The 23,765-nt window shown below is 39.8% G+C and overlaps 2 protein-coding genes across 4 annotated transcripts in view; both read left to right on the top strand.

Annotated features, from left to right (window-relative positions):
- The window catches only part of FGD6 (FYVE, RhoGEF and PH domain containing 6), a 108,899-nt gene extending 97,906 nt beyond the window's left edge, over window positions 1-10,993 (top strand). For both annotated transcript variants that reach the window (XM_082850163.1, XM_082850162.1), the window contains exons 18-21: window positions 1,090-1,217; window positions 7,159-7,287; window positions 7,918-8,066; window positions 10,476-10,993. In XM_082850163.1, coding sequence (XP_082706289.1) covers window positions 1,090-1,217; window positions 7,159-7,287; window positions 7,918-8,066; window positions 10,476-10,512 — 443 coding nt within the window. In that variant the 3' untranslated portion in view covers window positions 10,513-10,993. The remainder of the gene's footprint in view (window positions 1-1,089; window positions 1,218-7,158; window positions 7,288-7,917; window positions 8,067-10,475) is intronic.
- An 11,872-nt stretch (window positions 10,994-22,865) lies between these two features.
- NR2C1 (nuclear receptor subfamily 2 group C member 1) overlaps window positions 22,866-23,765 on the top strand; it is a 41,222-nt gene continuing 40,322 nt past the window's right edge. For both annotated transcript variants that reach the window (XM_082850836.1, XM_082850835.1), the window contains exon 1: window positions 22,866-22,989. The gene's annotated coding sequence lies outside the window, so the exon portion shown is untranslated. The remainder of the gene's footprint in view (window positions 22,990-23,765) is intronic.

Genomic DNA, 23,765 nt, shown 5'->3' with positions numbered 1-23,765 from the left:
TTCATCATCAATGAGAATATCTAAATGAATATAACTAGATGACATGCCATTTCAGAATCCATATATTTAGAGAGGAATCGTTTGTTATTATCTGTATACATTTTCCAAAAAGACACATCCACCTAATCTTTTGCCACCCTTATGTTCCTCCCTTTGTTCTCCGGGTATATAATATAGGCTCAAACATTCAAAATTCATTTTTGAATACTCCTCCCTCATCACACACACCCATTTGGTCAGTAAATCTTGTCAAATTTATGTTTGAAAAACCTGTCTTGCTCTTGAATTCTTTATCCACCTCAGCCTTAACAAAGCCTTCATTATCTTTCATGTGGACTACTGTCCTAATTTCCTAACAGGTTTTTCTGCTGCAAATCCTTCCTCTTTCCTACTGCCAGATTTATTTTTCTAAATTCAGTCTGCTCGTGTTACTTCCCAGCCCAAAAGGCCTTTCTTTGATTTCCCACTGCCTAAAAGACAGTCCTTAGAACCAGCCATTTTTTTCCCAGCCTCACCTCCAAATAGATGAACTAATTTCATATCTGTGTGCTTTTGCTTATGCTGACTTGTCTTCATGGACTGTTCTTCCTCCGCTTTTTAGCTTGGCAAACTCCTACTTATACCTTAATGCTAACTCAAAACTCTCATTTTCCCAGCTTTCCTTGAACCTCTGCAGTGAAAATTAATTACTTCCTCATCTTGTCTTATAGTCCCTTTTCTAGCATTTTGTTCATTGTAATATTATTTGGTCATGTATCTAGATACTAAATGATGTTGTCAGTTTGGGTTTTTTTTTAAAGTCAGGAGGGAAATGTTTTCAATTTTTTTTAAAGTTGGTAGTACCTAAACATGTTTCAGAATTCTTAAGGCACAAAAGGTCAATCCGTTCATATGGCTTGCAGCTGAAAAAGTATAAAATCATAGACAGTGGGAAGTCTTCCTCCCACTCAACTTCCAGCCTGGGGAAGTGTCATAAGTTTCTTAAGTATCCTTCCATGGATATTTATGCAACAACGTTTATTGATTTGGATTAAATTGAATTGCAGAATGCTTACCATTGGTTATATAAGTGTACCTGATTTGTTTTAGATCACCAGCACTCTCCTAAGATTGGATCTCCTGGAAATCACAAATCTCCTTCAAGCACCTTATCATCAGTCTTACATAGTATTCCATCAGGGAGGAAACAGAAAAAAATCCCAGCTGCTCTCAAAGAAGTAAGTGTTTCCATTAGACTTGCAACCTGATAGAGGCTGAATTATTCATACACTTATAATACACTATTTTTCTTTCATAAAGGAAGACGTCATTTCCCAGCACTGTTAAGACATGCATTTTAATACTGGTGATGGATGTGGTTGAGGCCTCACGATCTTGCTTGATCTCCCTTATGACCTGAGTCATTTAGAAAATGCCTGTTGAAAGGTTTGGAGAACATTTTATAGCAATGATAGAAAGGAAAGATAACTTGGACACGTGTGAATTTTTAAAATTACTTTGAGGAGACCCCTTCCTTTCTCCTTTGAGGAGAGGGAAGAAGTCTATAGAATATTTGGGGCATTTTATTAGCATTTACTCATCTGCATGGCTTGTTTTTTATAGGCATTAGTTGGTTATATACAGCTGATATCACTGATAGTATGTTGTTCTTCCTTTAACTTAAAAGAAAAAAATTTTAAGTGATAATAGACTATAGAGTTAGACCTGCCACTGGAGTAAATCCACAGGCATCAATGATATCCTATCCCAGTTCCTCAAATTCAGGTGTTCAGTCAGCCAGTGTCAAGAATTCAGACAGTCCTGCCTTTCTGGTCACTCGTATTTTGATTTTTATTAATTAGTTCTACCCATGCTAGTTTTGTGGCCAGGAGAGTAGTTTTAAATTCTGTTCTCTTGCTTGGTTGCTGTGGAGGTCTTCTATCATGGAAGAGCAAACAGCTCTAAAAATTTGACCAGGATCATGTTTCTCATGTAAAGTTGAGTGTATTTCATCATGGCCATTGAAACACTAGGAAGTGATTTATAGCCAATCTCATGATATAGTAAAAATAGGACTTACATACAGTTCCATTTGCCAGGTTTCATGTGGAACTGGGTAAGCCAAATTAGTGAATACCCCTGAACTGTATTTCTTCCATCACACAGTTCCTGAATCTAAATGTACATTCAAAAACCTTAAGGTTCTTAACCAACCAAGTTAAGTTCTCTGTAATTTTTCACCTCTCCATGCTGATGTCACATTTTATAAATATAATTCTTACCTGTGCTCCCCTCTTTAGTCGAAACTCCACAGCACTGGCTACCAAAACTCGTTATGGTCTGTAGACTAGACTCAACCTAATTCCAACCCTTTTTGGTACATCTTTCCACCCAGCCACACAAACAGGCCTTCCTGGCTGCAGCCATTTCTCCCTTGGCTCCACTGGTTCTCAAAGCATCCTCCAGAGCGGCAGCAGCACCGCCTGGGAACTTATAGAAATGCAGATTCCTGGGCCCACCCACACTGTATGGAATCAGAAACTTTAACCAGCCTTCTTGGTGATTCAGATATATGTGTACTAAAGTTTGAGGGCCATTGCCTTGCTCCTTTGTGGTCACACGGGGAAATTTATCCAGTTAAGTGCTATAAAAGTCAAAGTAGTCTCCTCAGAAAGCTGTGTTTTTTGTCTTTTTTTAAAAAACTGAGGTGAAATTCACATAACATATAATTAACCATTTTAAAATATACAATTCAGTAGTATTTGGTGTATTCACAGTGATGTGTAACTGCCATATTGCTCCAATTTCAAAACTTTTTCATCACCTCATAAGAATACCCTGTGTCTGCTAAGTAATCAGTCCCCACTACCCCCTCCCTCCAACCCCTGGCAACCATGGATCTGCTCTATGTATTTGCCTATTCTGGATCTATCATATGAAAGGAGTCATACAATATATGACCCTTGTGTCTGGCTTCTTTCACTTAGCACAGTGTTTTTGAGGTTCATCTAAGTTATAGCATGTATCAGCACTTTGTTTCTTTTTATGTCTGCATAGTACTCCTTTTTATGTATGTACTACAACTTAGCCATTCATCGGTTGATGGACACTTGGGTTGTTTCCACCTTTTGGCTATTGTGAATAATGCTCCTATAAACATTTGTGTGCAGATTTCCATGTGGACTTGTGTTTCCATTTGTCTTGGTTATATACCTAGGAGTGAAATTGCTTGATCATACAGTAATTCTATGTTTAACTTTCTGAGGAATTAGGAAGTTGTGTTCTTATTCTAGTGATGTTCAGTACATTTTTAGAAATTCCTCTTTTTTAGAATTACATACATTCAGAGCCTCAGCACCCTCAGTAACGGCGGGCTGCGTCTCTTGAGTTGGATTTCATTTATTTTTTATTTTTAAAAATTTATTTATTTAATTTATTTATTTTTGGCTGCTTTGGTTCTTCGTTGCTGTGCATGGCTTTCTCTAGTTGCTGCAAGCGGGGGCTACTCTTTGGTGCGGTGCGCGGGCTTCTCATAGCGGTGGCTTCTATTGTTGCAGAACACGGGCTCTAGGCACGCGGGCTTCAGTAGTTGTGGCTCATGGGCTAACTAATTGTGGCTTGTGGGCTCTAGAGCGCAGGCTCAGTAGTTGTGGCTCACGGGCTTAGTTGCTCTGCGGCATGTGGGATCTTCCCAGACCAGGGCTCGAACCCGTGTCCCCTGCATTGGCAGGCGGACTCTCAACCACTGCGCCACCAGGGAAACCCATTTATTTTTTTAGTTTTTGTTTTTTTTTTGCGGTACGCGGGCCTCTCACTGTTGTGGCCTCTCCCGTTGCGGAGAGCAGGCTCAGCGGCCATGGCTCACGGGCCCAGCCGCTCCGCGGCATGTGGGATCTTCCTGGACCGGGGCACGAACCCGTGTCCCCTGCATTGGCAGGCGGACTCTCAACCACTGTGCCACCAGGGAAGCCCCCATTTATTTTTTAAATAAATCATTGGAAGGAAAGTTTTGTGAATCAATTAGGTGATTAAGCTGGTTAACACCAATTTTGCTTTTAAAAAGATAACAGAGGACTATGTATGACTATTCAGTATTGGGATTAATCTTTTATGGCTAATAAATTAATTGTAAAATATTCCAAAAGAGTAATGTACAAAATATTTTGGGCAATGATAGTAACACTTAACATAAGTACATAGTGGGTATCCCAATGTGACTACATTTTAAGAGAAAACTCCTTTGAATGTAAACATTTTAGTTTTTTTTTTTTTAAATTACTTAGTAGTCTTATACAGGGATGTTATTTCTGTATACAAATTTACTTGCACTTGAGAGATATTTCTAATTTAACATTAGATATAAATTTTCCACTTGGGACTTCTCTGGCAGTCCAGTGGTTAAGACTCCACGCTCCCAATGCAGGGGGCACGGGTTCGATCCCTGGTCAGGGAACTAAGATGCCACATGCTACCCGGCATGGCCAATAAATAAATAAATAAAATTTCCACTAAACAATATATCATCCTTTTTATGAAATGTATAAGAAATTAATACAATTACATGATTAAAGATATACTTTAAAATTCATAGACCGCATCTCTATTAGTCTTCTATTGCTTTGTACCAAATTACCACAAATGTAGTGGCTTAAGACAACACACATTTATTATCTCAGGAGCTTAGATGGGATCTCTTTAGGGCGGCAGTCAAGGTGTTGGCCAGTGTTGAGTTCTCATCTGGAGGCTGACTAGGGAAAGATCTACCCTGCTCCTAGGGGCTGCCCTTAGCTCCTTGCCACGTGGGCCTCCCCACACGTCTGCTTACTTCTTCAAAGCCAGCATGGTAGAAAGTCTCTAGAGCCAGTCTGCTAGCAAGATAGAGTCTTATGTAATGTAATATAATCATGGGAATGATAGCCCATCACCTTCACCATATTCTGGTTGGTTAGGAGCAGTCACAGGTCCTGCCCACACTGGAGGGGAGGAGATGCTACAACAGCCTGATTCTCAGTGGGAAGCCACCTTGGGAGTCTGTTCACCATACCACCAATAAGGCAGTTCCTAAACTTGGCTTTTATATCTCTATTTTTCCTATATTTAAAAAGAGAAAAGTTTCAACTGCCATATTATAATCACTGAAGGCTTAGTGTCTTTTACCTAGAGATTGAAACACTTTCAGCCTTTTATGAAGCAAAACAAGCTTCTTTTCTTTTAGACCGAAATTTGGGGAGCAGAAACTGATCCTTAAAGTCACCATTAAGGGACTTCCGTCGTAGTCCAGTGGTTAAGAATTTGCCTTCCAATACAGGGGACTTGGGTTCGATCCCTGGTCAGGGAACAAAGATCGCACATGTCGCGGGGCAACTAAGCCCGCGTGCCACAACTACAGAGCCCACATGCTCTGGAGCCCAAGAGCCACAACTAGAGAGAAGCCCGAGTGCTGCAATGAAGAGCCCTCATGCGGCAACAAAAGATCCTGCGTGCCGCAATAAGACCCGACACAGCCAAAAATAATAAATAAATAAATAAATAGTTTTTTTAAAAAAATCACCATTAATAGTAGAATTTTCTGGGAATTCCCTGGTGGTCCAGTGGTTAGGACTCTGTGCTTTCACTGCCAGGGCCCGGGTTTGATCCCTGGTCAGGAAACTAAGATCCCGCAAGCCATGCAGGCATGGCCAAAAAAAAAAAAAAAAGAATTTTCTATTTACTTTTTTATTGATAAAGTTTTTAGAAATCCAGAAAGTTATTTCAGGAACTGAGTTAAAGGTTTAAGTAATTTTCCCTAACACCCAAAATAAGAGGAGCAATAAAGAATATATACTGTCCCAAAATACAGCTTTAAAAAGGCATTTTTCTGGAGTGGGTGTGGAGAAAAGGGAACCCTCTTGCACTGTTGGTGGGAATGTAAATTGATACAGCCACTATGGAGAACAGTATGGAGGTTCCTTAAAAAACTAAAAATAGAACTACCATATGACCCAGCAATCCCACTACTGGGCATATACCCTGAGAAAACCATAATTCAAAAAGAGTCATGTACCACAATGTTCACTGCAGCTCTATTTACAATAGCCAGGACATGGAAGCAGCACATATATACCATGGAATATTTCTCAGCCATAAAAAGAAACGAAATTATTTGTACTGAGGTGGATGGACCTAGAGTCTGTCATACAGAGTGAAGTAAGTCAGAAAGAGAAAAACAAATGCCGTATACTAACACATATATATGGAATCTAAAAAAAAAAAGGTTATGAAGAACCTAGGGGCAGGAGAGGAATGAGGACGCAGACGTAGAGAATGGACTTGAGGACATGGGGAGTGGGAAGGGTAAACTGGGATGAAGTGAGAGAGTGGCATGGACATATATACACTACCAAATGTAAAATAGATAGCTAGTAGGAAGCAGCCACATAGCACAGCAAGATCAGCTCAGTGCTTTGTGACCACTTAGAGGGGTGGGATAGGGAGGGTGGGAGGGAGATGCAAGAGGGAGGAGATATGGGGATATATGTATATGTATAGCTGATTCACTTTGTTGTACAGCAGAAACTAACACAATACTGTAAAGCGGGGCTTCCCTGTTGGCGCAGTTGTTGAGAGTCCGCCTGCCGATGCAGGGGACGTGGGTTCGTGCCCCGGTCCGGGAAGATCCCACATGCCGCGGAGCGGCTGGGCCCGTGAACCATGGCTGCTGAGCCTGCGTGTCCAGAGCCTGTGCTCCGCAACGGGAGAGGCCACAACAGTGAGAGGGCTGCGTACTGCAAAAAAAAAAAAAAAAATACTGTGAAGCAACTATACTCCAATAAAGATGTTAAAAAATAAAGTGGATGGATCTTAAAAAAAAAATAAAAGGCATTTTTGTCATGTGGAATTATTATTCATCTTCTGGCAACCGAGAAAATACAGGTGAACCCGCAAAGAAACACATACATGCAAGCACAGTTAAACCAGGTAAAATTCTGGAATTGCTTCTAAAAGGAAGGATTTTATGCTCATGGCATGGCAGTATTCAATTTGTACAGTAGCAGATTTTGAAAATAAACAGTTTCATTCTGAAACATGATATTCTTATGGTTATTGCTTTCAGCACCAATGATCAAAAGCAACTTTGTGATTTTAAATTTTGTTTTTATATGAAAACTATTAAACTGTGTGTGGGGTTTGCTTACCTAGGTATCAGCGAACACAGAAGATTCTTCTATGAGTGGCTACTTGTACAGATCAAAGGGCAATAAAAAACCTTGGAAACACTTGTGGTTTGTCATAAAAAATAAAGTGCTATATACGTATGCTGCAAGTGAGGTAAGATCTGAAATCTAAACATGAATAATTTGAGGGTCTTGTTTTATAATGCTACCTGGAAATAATTACAGTGTTTGCCTAATTTATTTGTTTTGTCTCTGTTTTTTGTTTTACTTTGCTTTGGGAGGGGGGAGATGTTGCTGTTATTTTTGACATGAACAGTGTCCTTGTTTTGTATCTAAAGAGCTCTTACTCAGAAATGTTAGGAATTTTCCATAGTGTTAAAATGTAAGTTTGGGGAGTGTCATGTGACTACTGACTACTTCACTAAAGGCAGAGGTTCAGTGGGACTGGGGTATATCACCTTTCTGAGCTACATTTTCTACATCCATAAAATGAAAGTAATATAATTACTTACCTCCTGTGGTTGTAGAGAAATAATGTGAAATTCAGTGGATATGAACACGCTGAAAACTGTCTGGCACAGTGTCTGGCTCATGGTGTAGGTGGGGCAGGGGTGTCCCAATAAATATCGTTTAATAAATGAAAGGTGAATAAGTTGCTAGAATTACCATTGTTTTATATATATGTATTTGAAATTAAGTTAGAGTTATATAGATCAAGAGTTTACAGATCTGAATTTTGTATCAACTTAGAAACCCATCTCCTTTTGTGTCTTTGTAAATTTAGGATGTGGCAGCTTTGGAGAGTCAACCTTTACTAGGATTCACTGTCACTCAAGTCAAAGATGAGAATTCAGAGTCGAGAGTGTTTCAGTTACTGCACAAAAACATGTTATTTTATGTATTCAAAGCAGATGATGCTCACTCGGCTCAGAAGTAAGTAATTTAGACATATTTTTCTTTCATACATTAGATTTCAAGTTGTTACTTTAACTGATTGATTTTAAAAATAACCTACTTCCATGCATGGAAACAACAAAGAATTTAAATCAGACGTACAATTTAGAAAGAATTTAATGTATTATTCAGACTCTTTAGAATTGTTTTAAAGACAGGCAAGAGTATCTGGAATATTTTCAGGAGGCAGAGAGGAAAAGAAAATAGGTAGTTCTGTCCAAAATATTTTGTGTACACATGACCTTCAAGGAAGCAGCATGATTCTCCTCTGCTGAAAGGAAGGGAAGCTGAGGTTATTTGACCTCTCCTCCAATGAGGTTAAGAATCTTCTCTTGAAACATTCTGGGACTTTGGCAATCCAATGATTCAATTGTGCCATGGAACAGCAGGGGTTTAAACAGCTGCTTGCTGACTTACTCCTTTGGGGAAAAGGTCAAACACATTAAGAGGCTCCCATGCTGTTCCCAATGACTGAGTAGAAAGAAATGGATATCATTTTAGGTGGAAAAGGCTGAAATAGTCTCTTCAAAATTCCAACAAGAATATTTATTTAGATGTCATGAGATTGCTTAACATAGAGAAGCATATCTCTGTGAAACTGAGGTCCTTTCTGAACAAAACAATTCAGTTCGCCTCCCTTTCATTTGATTTTCATTTTGGCCTCACAAAATATACATTTTGTTTTCACTAAGAGGTGCTCATGTTTTCTCAATAGGCTTTAAAAGTGCATGCAGATCAAAAAGAATACTTTAAATAAACCAGGCTTGTCATTTCTTTAGGTAGTTAAAATTAATGTACCAGAATTACATATGTTCCTGAATAATAATCAGGTACTTTTGAGTACTGAAGAATATTTTAAAATTATGACACAACTATTTTTTCTTTAAAAAATAGTTACTTGGGTAAAATAGTAATTGCTCTAAAATCCTGTTGGATATTATATTTCTCATCATTTTTACCTGAATTCATCATCAAGCTGATAAGCTTTTGAATATATATCTTTATGTCATTAAGTTGACAAGATAGAAAGCCCTTCAAGACAGAGCTGAATGTAGTTGGGTGAAGGGTATGAGCTTACTTGTTATTTAGAATTAATACAGGCTAATTTATAAATTTCTCTTTAGGTTAATATCATATGCGTTGCTGTATTTAGAATACATTATACATTATATTATAGAATTATAGAATATTAAAATTATAGAATTATAAAATATTATATAGAATATATAGAATATTAAATTTATAGAATATTATAGAATTATAGAATATTATAGAATTATAGAATATTAAATTATAGAATTTTAAATATTATAGAATATTATAGAATATTATAGAATATTAAAATGTGTTATAGAATATTAAAATTATAGAATATTAAAATTATAGAATATTAGAATGTGTTATATAGAATATTAAACACATTATAGAATATTATAGAATATTAAAATGTGTTAATTTTAATGGAAACTTTTGACTTTTAAAAAACCTTTTTATTATGGTATAAATTATATGCCATTTGCATTTAAAATTTTTTTTAAATTCCATCCTTAAAATGTGAGGTAAATCTGCTACGGGCTACTTTTACTAACTACATTGAATGATTTCAAGTGTTCATGGTAAGTTTAGAAGCCATTACACTACTGGGGAGGTACAAAGAAACTACCTCCAAGTGTCTTCTGAATAATTGTAGCTTTGTATATTGTCAAATAAAACTTTTGAGGCAAAAGAATTTTAGAAAGACTTCTATGAAAGAGACACTTTTATATTGCATGCAAACTTTAGATCAACTGGGAGTAGACTACTAGATGCTAGATTCCCTTTCACTGAAAATATTAGAATAGGTCTGGACTACAGATGCCCAAGGAGTCTCTGGTTGGTAGAATTAAGAGATGAGGAGACAGGGACAGAGCTAGTATTCCCAAAGGCAGAAAGGGGGTTGAAATAAAGGCCTCTGCAGGTATATCCACTTCCAAAATCAATTAAATGGGATCAGTAGAACTTCATAGAGCCTATACATGAAATGGCCCCTTCCTCATGCTTCAAAGAAATAAGAGATGCACAGGAATTCCCTGGTGGTCCAGTGGTTAGGACTCGGCGCTTTCACTGTCAGGGCCCGGGCTGTATCCCTGGTTGGGGAACTGAGATCCTGCAAGTTGTGTGGTGTGGCCAAAAAAGAGAAAGAAGTAAGAGATGCACTTTTCAGGCCAAAGTTTGGTCCAAATTACCAAATAAAGGGTAGTTCTATACATACAGAATTCTCATTTGCTATAAGAAAGATCTTAAATATACTTGTTAGAGTAATTGGATCCACAGGCACAGCTATTATCTATACTGTCTTAACATATATTGGATGACTGTATTTTAAAATCTAACAAATTTCTGTTATAGGTGGATAGAAGCATTTCAAGAAGGCACAATATTGTAGCTGTATTTGTTTCATCTCTTGTGTGATTCCAAAAGGGTGGAATTTCATCAGAATAGAGTAAATGCAGTACAAAAATTTTATATAAGTGAATACTGCCAGGATAAATCCAACCAAAATCTTCATCAAAGAAATTATTTTGTTAGGTATAAGGTAATTTTTATAAAATGTTTGTTTTTCATGTATGTTATTTATTAAAAATTTGATGTTTACTTAATGGTCAGAGTTATTTCTGAGACTCACACTGAATTCTAAAGTACCTAGCTGTTTGTGACACAGTCCATACTGTTTTCTCAGTGTGTTTTACAGTGTTACTTTGTAACATTCTCACTAGTGGTAAGTCTTTGTAAATAAAAAACACACATCAAGGAGCAAATTTCCATGCAGTGTTTGGTTTGGAAATTATGATTATAAAACAGCTGGTGAAAAAAACGCATGTCTTTGAATCAATAAATTTAGATGAATTTTTGTATCTTTTAATGGAAAAACACATGGCCAATTTCTACCTCAGTAACTGTGAAATGAAATTCCAGTAGATTATCAAAAGTATTTCTACTGTTATGTACCTCTTTTGGTATGAGATAATGTTACATCATCAAGGAATTATAGCAAAGGGATAGAATCTGAATTTTCATCTAACTCAACAATGAGTAGGAAAAAGGATGTTTCCATTTGCAGGGGAGCACAAATAATCAACTCTATGGCCTTTACATTAAGTCTAATCTTTTTTTAGAAAACTACCATTTCAACACAAACATAAGTGTATTATTTCTTTAAAAAGCAAAATATGGCAAGCATTATATTACATGATGTCCCTTGCTATTGTAAGTATTCTGAGTCCAAGTCAATGGTGGTATTTGTATCTAAAAAGAATGTTACATTTTCTATAATATTGTGATTTTTTTAAATGAACTGGAATTATCATATCAAAAAACACAAATTCAAAGCCAGTATTAGCGGAAATTGTATAGTATCATTTTTTAAAGGTTTTTTAATACCACTTTGTGTTATGTCCTCTCTGGTAATTAAAAAAGTATATTTTTCTTTAACCAACTGTCAGCGTACCTCATTAGGAAGGGTTTATATTCCTAATTTTGGTGCACATACTGTTTAACATATGAACTACTTTATGTATAAAATTGATTAGCAGAAGTAAAATGAAATTAACACTATGATTAAAGTCATTCCTGATGTTCAAAATACACATTTATTGACTGAGCTTAAACTAAATATAAATTATCTTAAAAGGCAAGGTTATCCATAGAATATTTCATTAAAGGGCAAAATAAATTTCCCTTCTGCTTTTATATAAAGGATTTCCTAACTCAGTATTATATTTATGATTGCCAAGAGAATTACTCAGTGCCTTCTGAAGCCTTCTGAATGTTTGTTGCAGCACCACGGTATCTACTAGACCTAGAGTTGGCTGCTGCAGTTTTTTGGGTATTGCTTGCTGTGGAATCACTTTGAATCCTCTTGCAACCTCACATAAAATCCTCACATGCTATCTCCCAAATCTTTTTGTCACTGTAGATAAATTAACACTTCTTTGCAGCTCATTAATTTTAACCAAGATAGCATAAATAAGGCTTCCATGTTAAATCCCTGCAGTTTTTAGTGTGTCCTTTTTGGAGACCAAGGTTATGCCTTATACAGTGTTTCCTTCTATTTCATTGGGACTAGCATTTTGCAAAACAACAAGTTATTGGAGTTCCTCCCTCCTCCTCTTGAGCTCTCAACCTTCTGACTACAAGGTTTGGTTTAATCTGAATCTGAAAACTATCAACCAAGGCTATTCTATCTTCCAACTGTTGGCTGAATCAAGAACCAGTTAAACATTTAAATACCAGAAACATTGCATAAACTTCTAGTAATTCTCCTAATTACATGTGAAACTCATGTATGATTACGCTAGCTATTGGCTCAGCCCCATGGAGGGCTTTGAAAATTAAAAAATATAGCGCCTTTTGAGGAAGCTATCAGATTACCAGCAACCCTCTGCCAAGATATTTTTTTTAATTTTTGAATTTTATTTATTTTTTTATACAGCAGGTTCTTATTAGTTATCCATTTTATACATTTATATTAGTGTATATATGTCAATCCCAATCTCCCAATTCATCACACCCCCCACCCCCACCACTTTGCCCCCTTGGTGTCCATACGTTTGTTCTCTACATCTGTGGCTCTTTTTCTGCCCTGCAAACTGGTTCATCTGTACCATTTTTCTAGGTTCTACATATATGCATTAATATACAATATTTGTTTTCTTTCTGACTTACTTTACACTGTATGACAGTCTCTAGAGCCATCCACGTCTCTACAAATGACCTAACTTCGTTCCTTTTTATGACTGAGTAATATTCCATTGTATATATGTACCACATCTTTTTTATCCATTCGTCTGTCGATGGGCATTTAGGTTGCTTCCATGACCTGGCTATTGTAAATAGTGCTGCAGTGAACATTGGGGTGCATATGCCTTTTTGAATTATAGTTTTCTCTGGGTATATGCCCAGTAGTGGGATTGCTGGGTCATATGGTAATTCTATTTTTAGTTTTTCAAGGAACCTCCATAGTGTTCTCCATAGTGGCTGTATCAATTTACATTCCCACCAAGAGTGCAAGAGGGTTCCCTTTTCTCCACACCCTCTCCAGTATTTGTTGTTTGTAGATTTTCTGATGATGTCCATTCTAACGGGTGTGACGTGACACCTCATTGTAGTTTTGATTTGCATGTCTCTAATAATTAGTGATGTAGAGCAGCTTTTCATGTGCTTCTTGGCCATATGTATGTCTTCTCTGGACAAATGTCTAGGTCTTCTGCCCATTTCTTGGTTGGGTTGTTTGTTCTTTTAATATTGAGCTGCATGAGCTGTTTATATATTTTGGAGATTAATCCTTTGTCCATTGATTCGTTTGCAAATACTTTCCCCCCATTCTGAGGGTTGTCTTTTTGTCTTGTTTGTAGTTTCCTTTGCTTTGCGAAAGCTTTTAAGTTTCATAGGGTCCCATTTGTTTATTTTTGTTTTTATTTCCATTACTCTAGGAGGTGGATCAAAAAAGATCTTGCTGTGATTTATGTCAAAGAGTGTTCTTCCTATGTTTTCCTCTAAGAGTTTTATACTGTCCGGTCTTACATTTAAGTCTCTAATCCATTTTGAGTTCATTTTTGTGTATGGTGTTAGGGACTGTTCTAATTTCATTCTTTTACATGTAGCTGTCCAGTTTTCCCAGCACACTTATTGAAGAGGCTGTCTTTTCTCCATTGTATATCCTTGCCTCCTTTGTCATAGTTTAGTTGACCATAGGTGCATGTGTTTATCTCTGGGCTTTCTATCCTGTTCCATTGATCTATATTTCTGTTTTGGTGCCAGTACCATATTGTCTTGATTACTGTAGCTTTGTAGTATAGTCTAAAGTCAGGGAGTCTGATTCCTCCAGCTCTGTCTTTTTCCTTCAAGACTGCTTTGGCTATTTGGGGTCTTTTGTGTCTCCATACAAATTTTAAGATTTTTTGTTCTAGTTCTGTAAAAAATGCCATTGTAATTTGATAGGGATTGCATTGAATCTGTAGATTGCTTTGGGTAGTATAGTCATTTTCACAATGTTGATTCTTCCAATCCAAGAACATGGTATGTCTCTCCATCTGTTTATATCATCTTTAATTTCTTTCATCAGTGTCTTATAGTTTTCTGCATACAGGTCTTGTCTCCCTAGGTAGGCTTATTCCTAGGTATTTTATCCTTTTTTTTGTAGTGGTAAGTGGGAGTGTTTCCTTAATTTCTCTCTCAGATTTTTCATCATTAGTGTATAGGAATGCAAGAGATTTCTGTGTATCCTGCAACTTCACCAAATTCATTGATTAGCTCTAGTAGTTTTCTGGTGGCATCTTTAGGATTCTCTATGTATAGTATCATGTCACCTGCAAGCAGTGACAGTTTTACTTCTTCTTTTCCAATTTGTATTCCTTTTGTTTCTTTTTCTTCTCTGATTGCTGTGGCTTCCAAAACTATGTTGAATAATAGTGATGAGAGTGGACATCCTTGTCTTGTTCCTGATCTTAGAGGAAATGCTTTCAGTTTTTCACCATTGAGAATGATGTTTGCTGTGGGTTTGTTGTATATGGCCTTTATTATGTTGAGGTAGGTTCCCTCTATGCCCACTTTCTGGATAGTTTTTATTATAAATGGGTGTTGAATTTTGTCAAAAGCTTTTTCTGCATCTATTGAGATGATCCTATGGTTTTTATTCTTCAATTTGTTAATATGGTGTATCACATTGATTGATTTGTGTATACTGAAGAATCCTTGCATCCCTGGGATAAATCCCACTTGATCTTGGTGTATGATCCTTTTAATGTGTTGTTGTATTCTGTTTGCTAGTATTTTCTTGAGGATTTTTGCATCTATATTCATCAGTGATATTGGTCTGTAATTTTCTTTTGGTATCAGGGTGATGGTGGCCTCATAGAATGAGTTTGGGAGTGTTCCTTCCTCTGCAATTTTTTGGAAGAGTTTGAGAAGGATGGGTGTTAGCTCTTTTCTAAATGTTTGATAGAATTCAGCTGTGAAGCCATCTGGTCATGGACTTTTGTTTGTTGGAAGATTTTTAATCAGTTTCAATTTCATTACTTGTGATTGGTCTGTTCATATTTTCTATTTCTTCATGGTTCAGTCTTGGAAGGTTATACGTTTGTAAGGATTTGTCCATTTCTTCCAGGTTGTCCATTTTATTGGCATGGAGTTACTTGTAGTAGTCTCTTAGGATGCTTTGCATTTCTGCGGTGTCTGTTGTAACTTCTCCTTTTTCATTTCTAATTTTATTGATTTGAGTCCTCTTCCTCTTTTTCTTGATGAGTCTGGCTAATGGTTTATCAATTTTGTTTATCTTCTCAAAGAACCAGCTTTCAGTTTTATTGATTTTTGCTATTGTTTTCTTTGTTTCTGTTTCATTTATTTCTGCTCTGATCTTTATGATTTCTTTCCTTCTACTAACTTTGGGTTTTGTTTGTTTTTCTTTCTCTAGTTCCTTTAGGTGTAAGGTTAGATTGTTTATTTGAGATTTTTCTTGTTTCTTGAGGTTGGCTTGTATTGCTGTAAACTTCCCTCTTATAACTGCTTTTGCTGCATCCCATAGGTTTTGGATCGTCATGTTTTCATTGTCATTTGTCTCTAGGTATTTTTTGATTTCCTCTTTGATTTCTTCAGTGATCTCTTCGTTATTTAGTAACGTATTGCTTAGCCTCCATGTGTTTGTGTGTTTTAGTTTTTTTCCCTGTAATTGATTTCTAATCTCATAACGTTGTGATGAGAAAAGGTGCTTGATATGATTTCAATTTTCTTAAATTTACTGAGGCTTGATTTGTGACCCAAGACATGATCTATCCTGGAGAATATTCCACGTGCACTTGAGAAGAAAGTGTAATCTGCTGTTTTTGGATGGAATGTCCTATAAATATCAATTAAATCTATCTGGTCTATTGTGTCATTTAAAGCTTGTGTTTCCTTATAAATTATCTGTTTGTATGATCTGTCCATTGGTATAGTGAGGTGTTAAAGTCCCCCACTATTATTGTGTTACTGTGGATTTCCTCTTTTATAGCTGTTAGCAGTTGCCTTATGTATTGAGGTGCTCCTATGTTGGGTGCATAAAAATTTATAATTGTTATGTCTTCTTCTTGGATTGATCTCTTGATCATTATGTAGTGTCCTTCCTTGTCTCTTGTAACATTATTTTAAAGTCTATTTTATCTGATATGAGTATTGCTACTCCAGCTTTCTTTTGATTTCCATTTGCATGGAATATCTTTTTCCATCCCCTCACTTTCATTCTGTATGTGTCCCTAGGTCTGAAGTTGGTCCCTTGTAGACGGCATATATATGCGTCTTGTTTTTGTATACATTCAGCGAGCCTGTGTCTTTTGGTGTGAGCATTTAATCCATTCACGTTTAAGGTAATTATCAATATGTATGTTCCTGTTACCATTTTCTGAATTGTTATGGGTTTGCTTTCGTAGGTCCTTTTCTTCTCTTGTGTTTCCCACTTAGAGAAGGTCCTTTAGCATTTGCTGTAGAGCTGGTTTGGTGGTGCTGAATTCTCTTAGCTTTTGCTTGTCTGTAAAGCTTTTGATTTCTCCGTTGAATCTGAATGACATCCTTGCTGGGTAGAGTAATCTTGGTTGTAGGTTCTTCCCTTTCATCTCTTTAAATAAATCATGCCACTCCCTTCTGGCTTGTAGAGCTTCTATTAACCTTATGGGAGTTCCCTTGTATTTTTTTTTTTTTTTTTTTTTTTTGGCAGTACGCAGGCCTCTCACTGCTGTGGCCTCTCCCGTTGCGGAGCACAGGCTCCTGACACACGGGCCCAGCAGCCATGGCCTACGGGCCCAACCGCTCCGCAGCACGTGGGATCCTCCTAGACTGGGGCACGAACCCGTGTCCCCTGCATCGGTAGGCAGACTCCCAACCACTGTGCCACCAGGGAAGCCCCTCCTTTGTATGTTATTTGTCGTTTTTCCCTTGTTGCTTTCAATAATTTTTCTTTGTTTTTAATTTTTGTCAATTTGATTACTATGTGTCTCGGCGTGTTTCTCCTTGGGTTTATCCTGCCTGGGACTGTCTGCACTTCCTGGACTTGGGTGGCTATTTCCTTTCCCATGTTAGGGAAGTTTTCGACTATAAGCTTTTCAAATATTTTCTTGGGTCTTTTTTTCTCTCTCTTCTCCCTCTGGGACCCCTATAATGCGAATGTTGTTGCATTTAATGTTGTCCCAGAGGTCTCTTAGGCTGTCTTCATTTCTTTCCATTCTCTTTCCTTTTTCTGTTCCGCAGCAGTGAATTCCACCAATCTGTCTTCCAGGTCACTTATCCTTTCTTCTGCCTCAGTTATTCTGCTATTGATTCCGCCTAGTGTATTTTTCATGTCAGTTATTGTATTGTTCATCTCTGTTTGTTCTATAATTCTTCTAGGTCTTTGTTAAACATTTCTTGCATCTTCTCGATCTTTGCCTCCATTCTTTTTTTGAGGTCCTGGATCATCTCTACTATCATTATTCTGAATTCTTTTTCTGGAAGGTTTCCTATCTTCACTCCATTTAGTTTTTCTGGGGTTTTATCTTGTTCATTCATCTGGTACATAGCCCTTTGCCTTTTCATCTTGTTTATCTTTCTGTGATTGTGGTTTTTGTTCCACAGGCTGCTGGATCATTGTTCTTCTTGCGTCTGCTGTCTGCCCTCCGGTGAATGAGGCTACCTAAGAGGCTTGTGCAAGTTTCCTGATGTGAGGGACTGGTGGTGGGTAGAGCTGGGTGTTGCTCTGGTGGGCAGAGCTCAGTAAAATTTTAATGCACTTGTCTGCTGATGGGTGGGGCTGGGTTCCCTCCCTGTTGGTTGTTTGGCCTGAGGTGACCCAACACTGCAGCCTACCCGGCTCTTTGGTGGACTCTGGGAGGGCTCATGCCAAGGAGTACTTCCCAGAACTTCTGCTGCCAGTGTCTTTGTCCCCACCGTGAGCCACAACCACCCCTGCCTCTGCAGGAGACCCTCCAACACTAACAGGTAGGTCTGGTTCAGTCTCCTGTGGGGTCACTGCTTCTTCCCCTGGGTCCCAATGAGCACACTACTTTGTGTGTGCCCTCCAAGAGTGGAGTCTCTGTTTCCCCCAATCCTGTCGAAGTCCTGCAGTCAAATCCCGCTAGCCTTCAAAGTCTGATTCTCTAGGAATTCCTCTTCCTGTTGCCGGACCCCCAGGTTGGGAAGCCTGATGTGGGGCTCAGAACCTTCACTCCAGTTGGGTGGACTTCTGTGGTATAAGTGCTCTCCAGTTTGTGAGTCACCCACATGGCAGTTATGGGATTTGATTTTATTGTGATTGCGCCCCTCCTACTGTCTCACTGTGGCTTCTGCTTTGTCTTTGGATGTGGGGTATCTTTTTTGGTGAGTTCTAGTGTCTTCCCGTCAATGATTGTTGAGCAGTTAGTTGTGATTCCAGTGCTCTCGCAAGAGGGAGTGAGCACACATCCTTCTACTCCGCCGTCTTGAACCACTTTCCCCGCCAAGATGTTTTAAATGTGGAATAGTAACATTCCCTTTCCCCCTTATCAATCCTTCATAACTTCACTGAAGCTGATCAGTTATTTAACCTTGCTCATTCAATGTCAAATGAGAAACCTAATTATATACATTTTCTTGTAAAGCTACTTTCAAAAACCTCTCTTGATAGCTAATATTGTAGCAAAAAAAAAATATTGGATGCATTCTGTAAATGAGGAGAAGGTATAAATAGTACTTAGAGGGACTTCCCTGGTGGTCCAGTGGTTGGGACTTCCCCTTCCAAAGCAGGGAGTGTGGGTTCGATCCCTGGTTGGAGAGCTAAGATCCCACATGCCTCTCGGCCAAGAAAACCAAAACATAAAACAGAAGCAATATTGTAACAAATTCAATAAAGACTTTAATAAATAAATAAATAGTACTTAGATCCCAAGAGTACTGTATTTACTACACTGATACATGTGCTTCCATCAAATCCTTTTCAAGTATCTCCTTTTATTCATAAGGAGGAGAAAAGAGCAGTTATAATGTTAAGCCCAAAAGGATGCTGAAGGAAACCTAGACAAGAGATGCCAGGTCAAGCTAGGGGAAGGCTGGCCTTCTTAGTATGTGTTTACAACTAGTGTTCCTCCTTTATCTGTGGCAGCTGTAAATGCAGAGGACCCTCCAGAGTCTAGGAGAATGAGAAAGGTTATCTTTGGCATCATCCCACGTTTTTGAACCTCTCCCCAGCCTTTTCCCCTGTTCCCTAATGTACCCAGTATCCTCCTACTGTCCTTTGCCCAAGATACTTCCTTTTTAACCAAAACCTTGATTCTTTGAGTATGTAGTAGCATTTCTTAAAATGAGATCATCAGAGCAATCTTTGTTTAATAGAAAGCTGTAATGAAACAACTAATTGAAGACGACAACTTTAAAGTGTAGTTTTGTTAGCCAAAGGTATGTGTTATATTTGGTTCGTAGAATATATCTGGAAATAGGGAAAGCCTGCTATTTAGTAATTTAGTTAAAATGTAAATGTTATCACAGCATATGTTGATATGTCTCAGAGTGTGCTTTCATTGTACTCAGGTTTTGAAATTTGAGATCCATTGTAGTTAAATATCGTCACTGGAACTTCCAGAGAGATAAATCTATTTGTCTTACTACACTGCCCACTCCTTGAAGACAGATACTATATCTAATATGTCAGTTTCTCACAAAATACCTACCCTGTGTCTTTTAAGTGAAAATATTTGTTGAAGAAAGTAAGGACAGGATTCTGGTCATCTCCAAATCAGAGTCCCCAAAGTGCCCTCATTATAACTCAGATCTTAGACCTGCTCTTTCCACCATCCTGCAAGTCCATATTTGCAAGTACCTGTTGGACATCTACATCTTAAGCACTTTAAACTTTACATGCCTAAAACTCAACTCAATTTCTTTTCATTCAAATCTGTATATTTTCTTCTGCAATGGAAAAACACCATTCTAGGCTCCAGAATCTGCCTCCAAGTGTCAACGGGACCCTCTACAATTGCCTTTGTATCCTTTCTGTCTTCGTTGTCCTTCTGTTATTGCATCTGCCCTAGCTCAAGTCCTTGTTACCTCTTCCCAGTGACTGGCATAACTTTTCTTCTAATTCCAGTGCCTTCTTTGCATGGTCCCATTTTAAACATTGCCAGAGCCATCTTGTAAGGCATAGTTCTAATCTAGTTTCATCCCTGCTCTTTACAACCTTCATTGGCTTCCGAGTGGCTTGGTGTGGAACACTTTTCCTCAGGTATCATACACTGCAGGTAACCCCAACCCAACCTTTCTCTGTTCACATCATTTTGTTTTTCTTCATCCTTTCCCCCACCTCCATTTCTGCCTATTTATCCAAGACTTCTCTGTAACAGTTGATCCTAGGCCTTCTCTCTGTTCCTCCTTAGACCTACTGTCTCCTTCCTCTATGCTTCCGTAGTCTTTAGCTCCTAAACAGACTTTTTTATGGTGCTTATCACATCCTAGCCTTGAGACCAACAACTGTATCTTGTTCATTTGAGATTCCTCCTCAGCATCTGGCAGAGTGCCTTGCATGAACTGGACACCCAGTATTTGGTGAGTTAAATTAATTCAAATGGATTTTTTTTTTTGAATGCCTCTAATACACAAATCATTCTGGAGCCTATGCCACTTTTAATGTTATTTTCTAATGGAAATTTTCTAGTAGGATTTTTGTTTTGTTTTAAGATAAACGTAGTAGTAAATTTTCAAAAAGCCTCAATATCAAATCCCTCTCTTTTTTGGGGGGGTTCTTTTATATGAGTTGGTCATACAGCATGTTAAGAACCAATCTTGAAATACTTTTTTTTTTGCGGTACGCGGGCCTCTCACTGTGCGGCCTCTCCCGTTGCGGAGCACAGGCTCCGGATGCGCAGGCTCAGCGGCCATGGCTCACGGGCCCAGCCGCTCCGCGGCATGTGGGATCTTCCCGGACTGGGGCACGAACCCGTGTCCCCTGCATCAGCAGGCGGACTCTCAACCGCTGCGCCACCAGGGAAGCCTGAAATACTATTTTTTTAAATGACAAATTTATAGAAACACTTTTTACTTAAAATGATAATATAGTTTGTATCTTATTGTCCACATATGTAGATCCTTTATAAATAAAATATTAGCACTGTAAATAATGTTAATATTATATTTATACACAATAAATTTACTAAATCTACTATTGGTGTGATGATGTCTTTTTTGTTTGTTTGTTTGCAGTACGCGGGCCTCTCACTGTTGTGGCCTCTCCCGTTGCGGAGCACAGGCTCCGGACGCACAGGCTCAGCGGCCATGCTCACGGGCCCAGCCGCTCCGCAGCATGTGGGATCTTCCCGGACCGGGGCATAAACCTGAGTCCCCTGCATCGGCAGGCGGACTCTCAACCACTGTGCCACCAGGGAAGCCCCTAAACCATAATTTTTTATAGTTTAAAAAATTTAAAGATGAACCACACTGACCATGAACCACATATTCAAAGATGAACCACACTGACCATGAACCACACATTCAAAGATGAACCACACTGACCTGTTTTCCTGAATCATAATTAGGGGAAGCTCTTTCTCACCCACAAAAGATACTCCCCAAATGGCATATGAGGCACTAAGAATAGAGGAAAGGTCTCAGATTGCCTTTTCCCATTGGACCTATAGCTTTTGTCTTTGGGACACGCTTAACGATTTGATCCCAAATTTGGGTGGACGGAGGAGGGGCTGCCTTAAAACAACTAAACACACGACAAACGGTACTAAAAGGAACAGGGAGACTTCCAGAGAATGAGGCATAGAGCATATTTTTACTTGTTAGCGGTTTCTGCTTGCCCCTTTTCTTTGTCCAGCCGCCTAGTTCCAGAGGGAAATGAGAGGGGAGATGTTCTCCTTACCAGGAGAACTTTACCACTTTTGTTTTCCCTGACTTGGGTTTCTGGCCTGAATCCGTGACTGCTTTTCTAGTGCCAATCAAAACTAAAAGACATTTTGAGGACCCCCTTCTCTTAACATCTAAACCACAGAGTGCTTTGCACACAGGGCAGCCCTGGCTGCCACACCTCGGTGCCTCAGGAGCCACTATCAGAACGTGAAGTTCCATCAATGCCTCATTTCTCGAATCTTCATTGACCATTAGGCACTGTCCTATAAGCTTGGGAATACACCGCTGAGTGAAACAGACTAAAGCCAGTCTTCGGAAGCTTTCATTCTAAGTGATATTAAATTCTAGCTCTATTTAGCCCTTATGCTTATTTACTCACAAGACTTCATAAGTAAAACTTAGCCTTACTATAGAGGACTATGCCCCAGCTTGTTTTATTTAAGGTTATTTAAAATACTTTATCGGGATCTACCCAGTTTTGTTAGTCCTCTAATAAGCCGTTTAGTCCAAGCTAAGAGCCTGAAACAGAGCCCACTTCACCACAAATTAGAAACCGAACTGTCTAAAACTGATTGGGTTATCTATCCTGGCTCAAATCTGAACAGTCTCAAAACTTCGTTTAACGACCGCCTTTTGCAAACGGAACGCTAAGGCCACGCGGCTTCTCGAAGTCCCGCATAGGGACGCGCAGCTGCGGCAAGGCATTCTCCCTCCCATCCGATAGGGGACAGTCGACCTCCACAGGCTGGGTTCTCTCATCCCTCTACTCGGGGAACGTCACTACCTCCTCTCGCCGCCTCTCCACTGCACTCGTGCGCAGGCGCGGACGGGAGCGCGCACCGAGGAGCTGAGGGAGGGGTCACGAACTCTGACCCCCCCAAATACCCAAACCCAGGAAGCTCCCTGCCCCCATTTTTTAACCCTCCCCCCTTCAGCTTTCTCCAACCTGTCTCTTCCCGGAGCCCCCCCGCCGCCCAGCAGTAGCTGCAGCGGGGCTGTCGTCTACGCCCGGCGAAGGACATAGCTCGGCGGAGAAGCGCCGGTAAGAAGGGACGGGTGAGGAGAAAAGCGGCTGCAGCGGCGCCCGGAGCGGGGAGCGTGGGGAGGTCCCTTCCTCCCAGGTGCCAACGGACGCGCCCCCAGCGTTCCCAACAGCCTGCGGCTTCGGCCGGCGGAACCCGCCCTCCGGCAGTGCCGCGGCGCGCTGCTCGGGGCGGGCTGGGAGCGCAGAGAGCGGCCGCAGCAGCGGGACCGAGTGCCCGGGGCTCCGAGAGAGGCCGAGGCCGGAGCCGGAGCTCGGCGCGGGGCCGGGAGCCCGGATAGGGGCTGGGGCGGCGGGCGCGAGAGGGAGTCCCCGAGCGGCTCGGCGCGCACTGCAGCCTCTCCCGCGGCGCCTCTGACCTTTCACCTACAGGAAAAGCTTCCGTCTCGGCGGCGCTGCCGCTTTCCCCGCCTGAGGAAGCCGCGCGCCGCCCCCGGGCCCGGGGCGCCGCTTGGGCTCGAGCGCCGGTGGGATGCTGAGAGGCCGGCCTGGCTGCGAGTGGTCGCGAGCCGAGGCCCGGATCCCTTTCACCGCGAGCCTCTGGCTGGTACTTGTGCTTACACAGGACGGACGGAATAATGCTCTCAACTTTCACGACCGACGGGGGCGGGAGTGGCCGCTGCCTTTGGACCTGTATGTTTTGAGAAATAAAATGGAACGGCCAAGGGTCCTCAGTGCAGTGGGCATGTCCAAGCTTCCAGTAGCTCTTTTGTTAAGAAAGTGTACCTCCGACTCCAGCAGATGCCGTTTTACGAATGACAAATGTTGCCAAACCT

This window comes from Leucopleurus acutus, assembly GCF_964270905.1.
Source record: "Leucopleurus acutus genome assembly, chromosome: 11".
Classification (NCBI taxonomy): Eukaryota; Metazoa; Chordata; class Mammalia; order Artiodactyla; family Delphinidae; genus Leucopleurus; species Leucopleurus acutus.
This window is presented reverse-complemented; position numbering and strand designations above follow the sequence as displayed.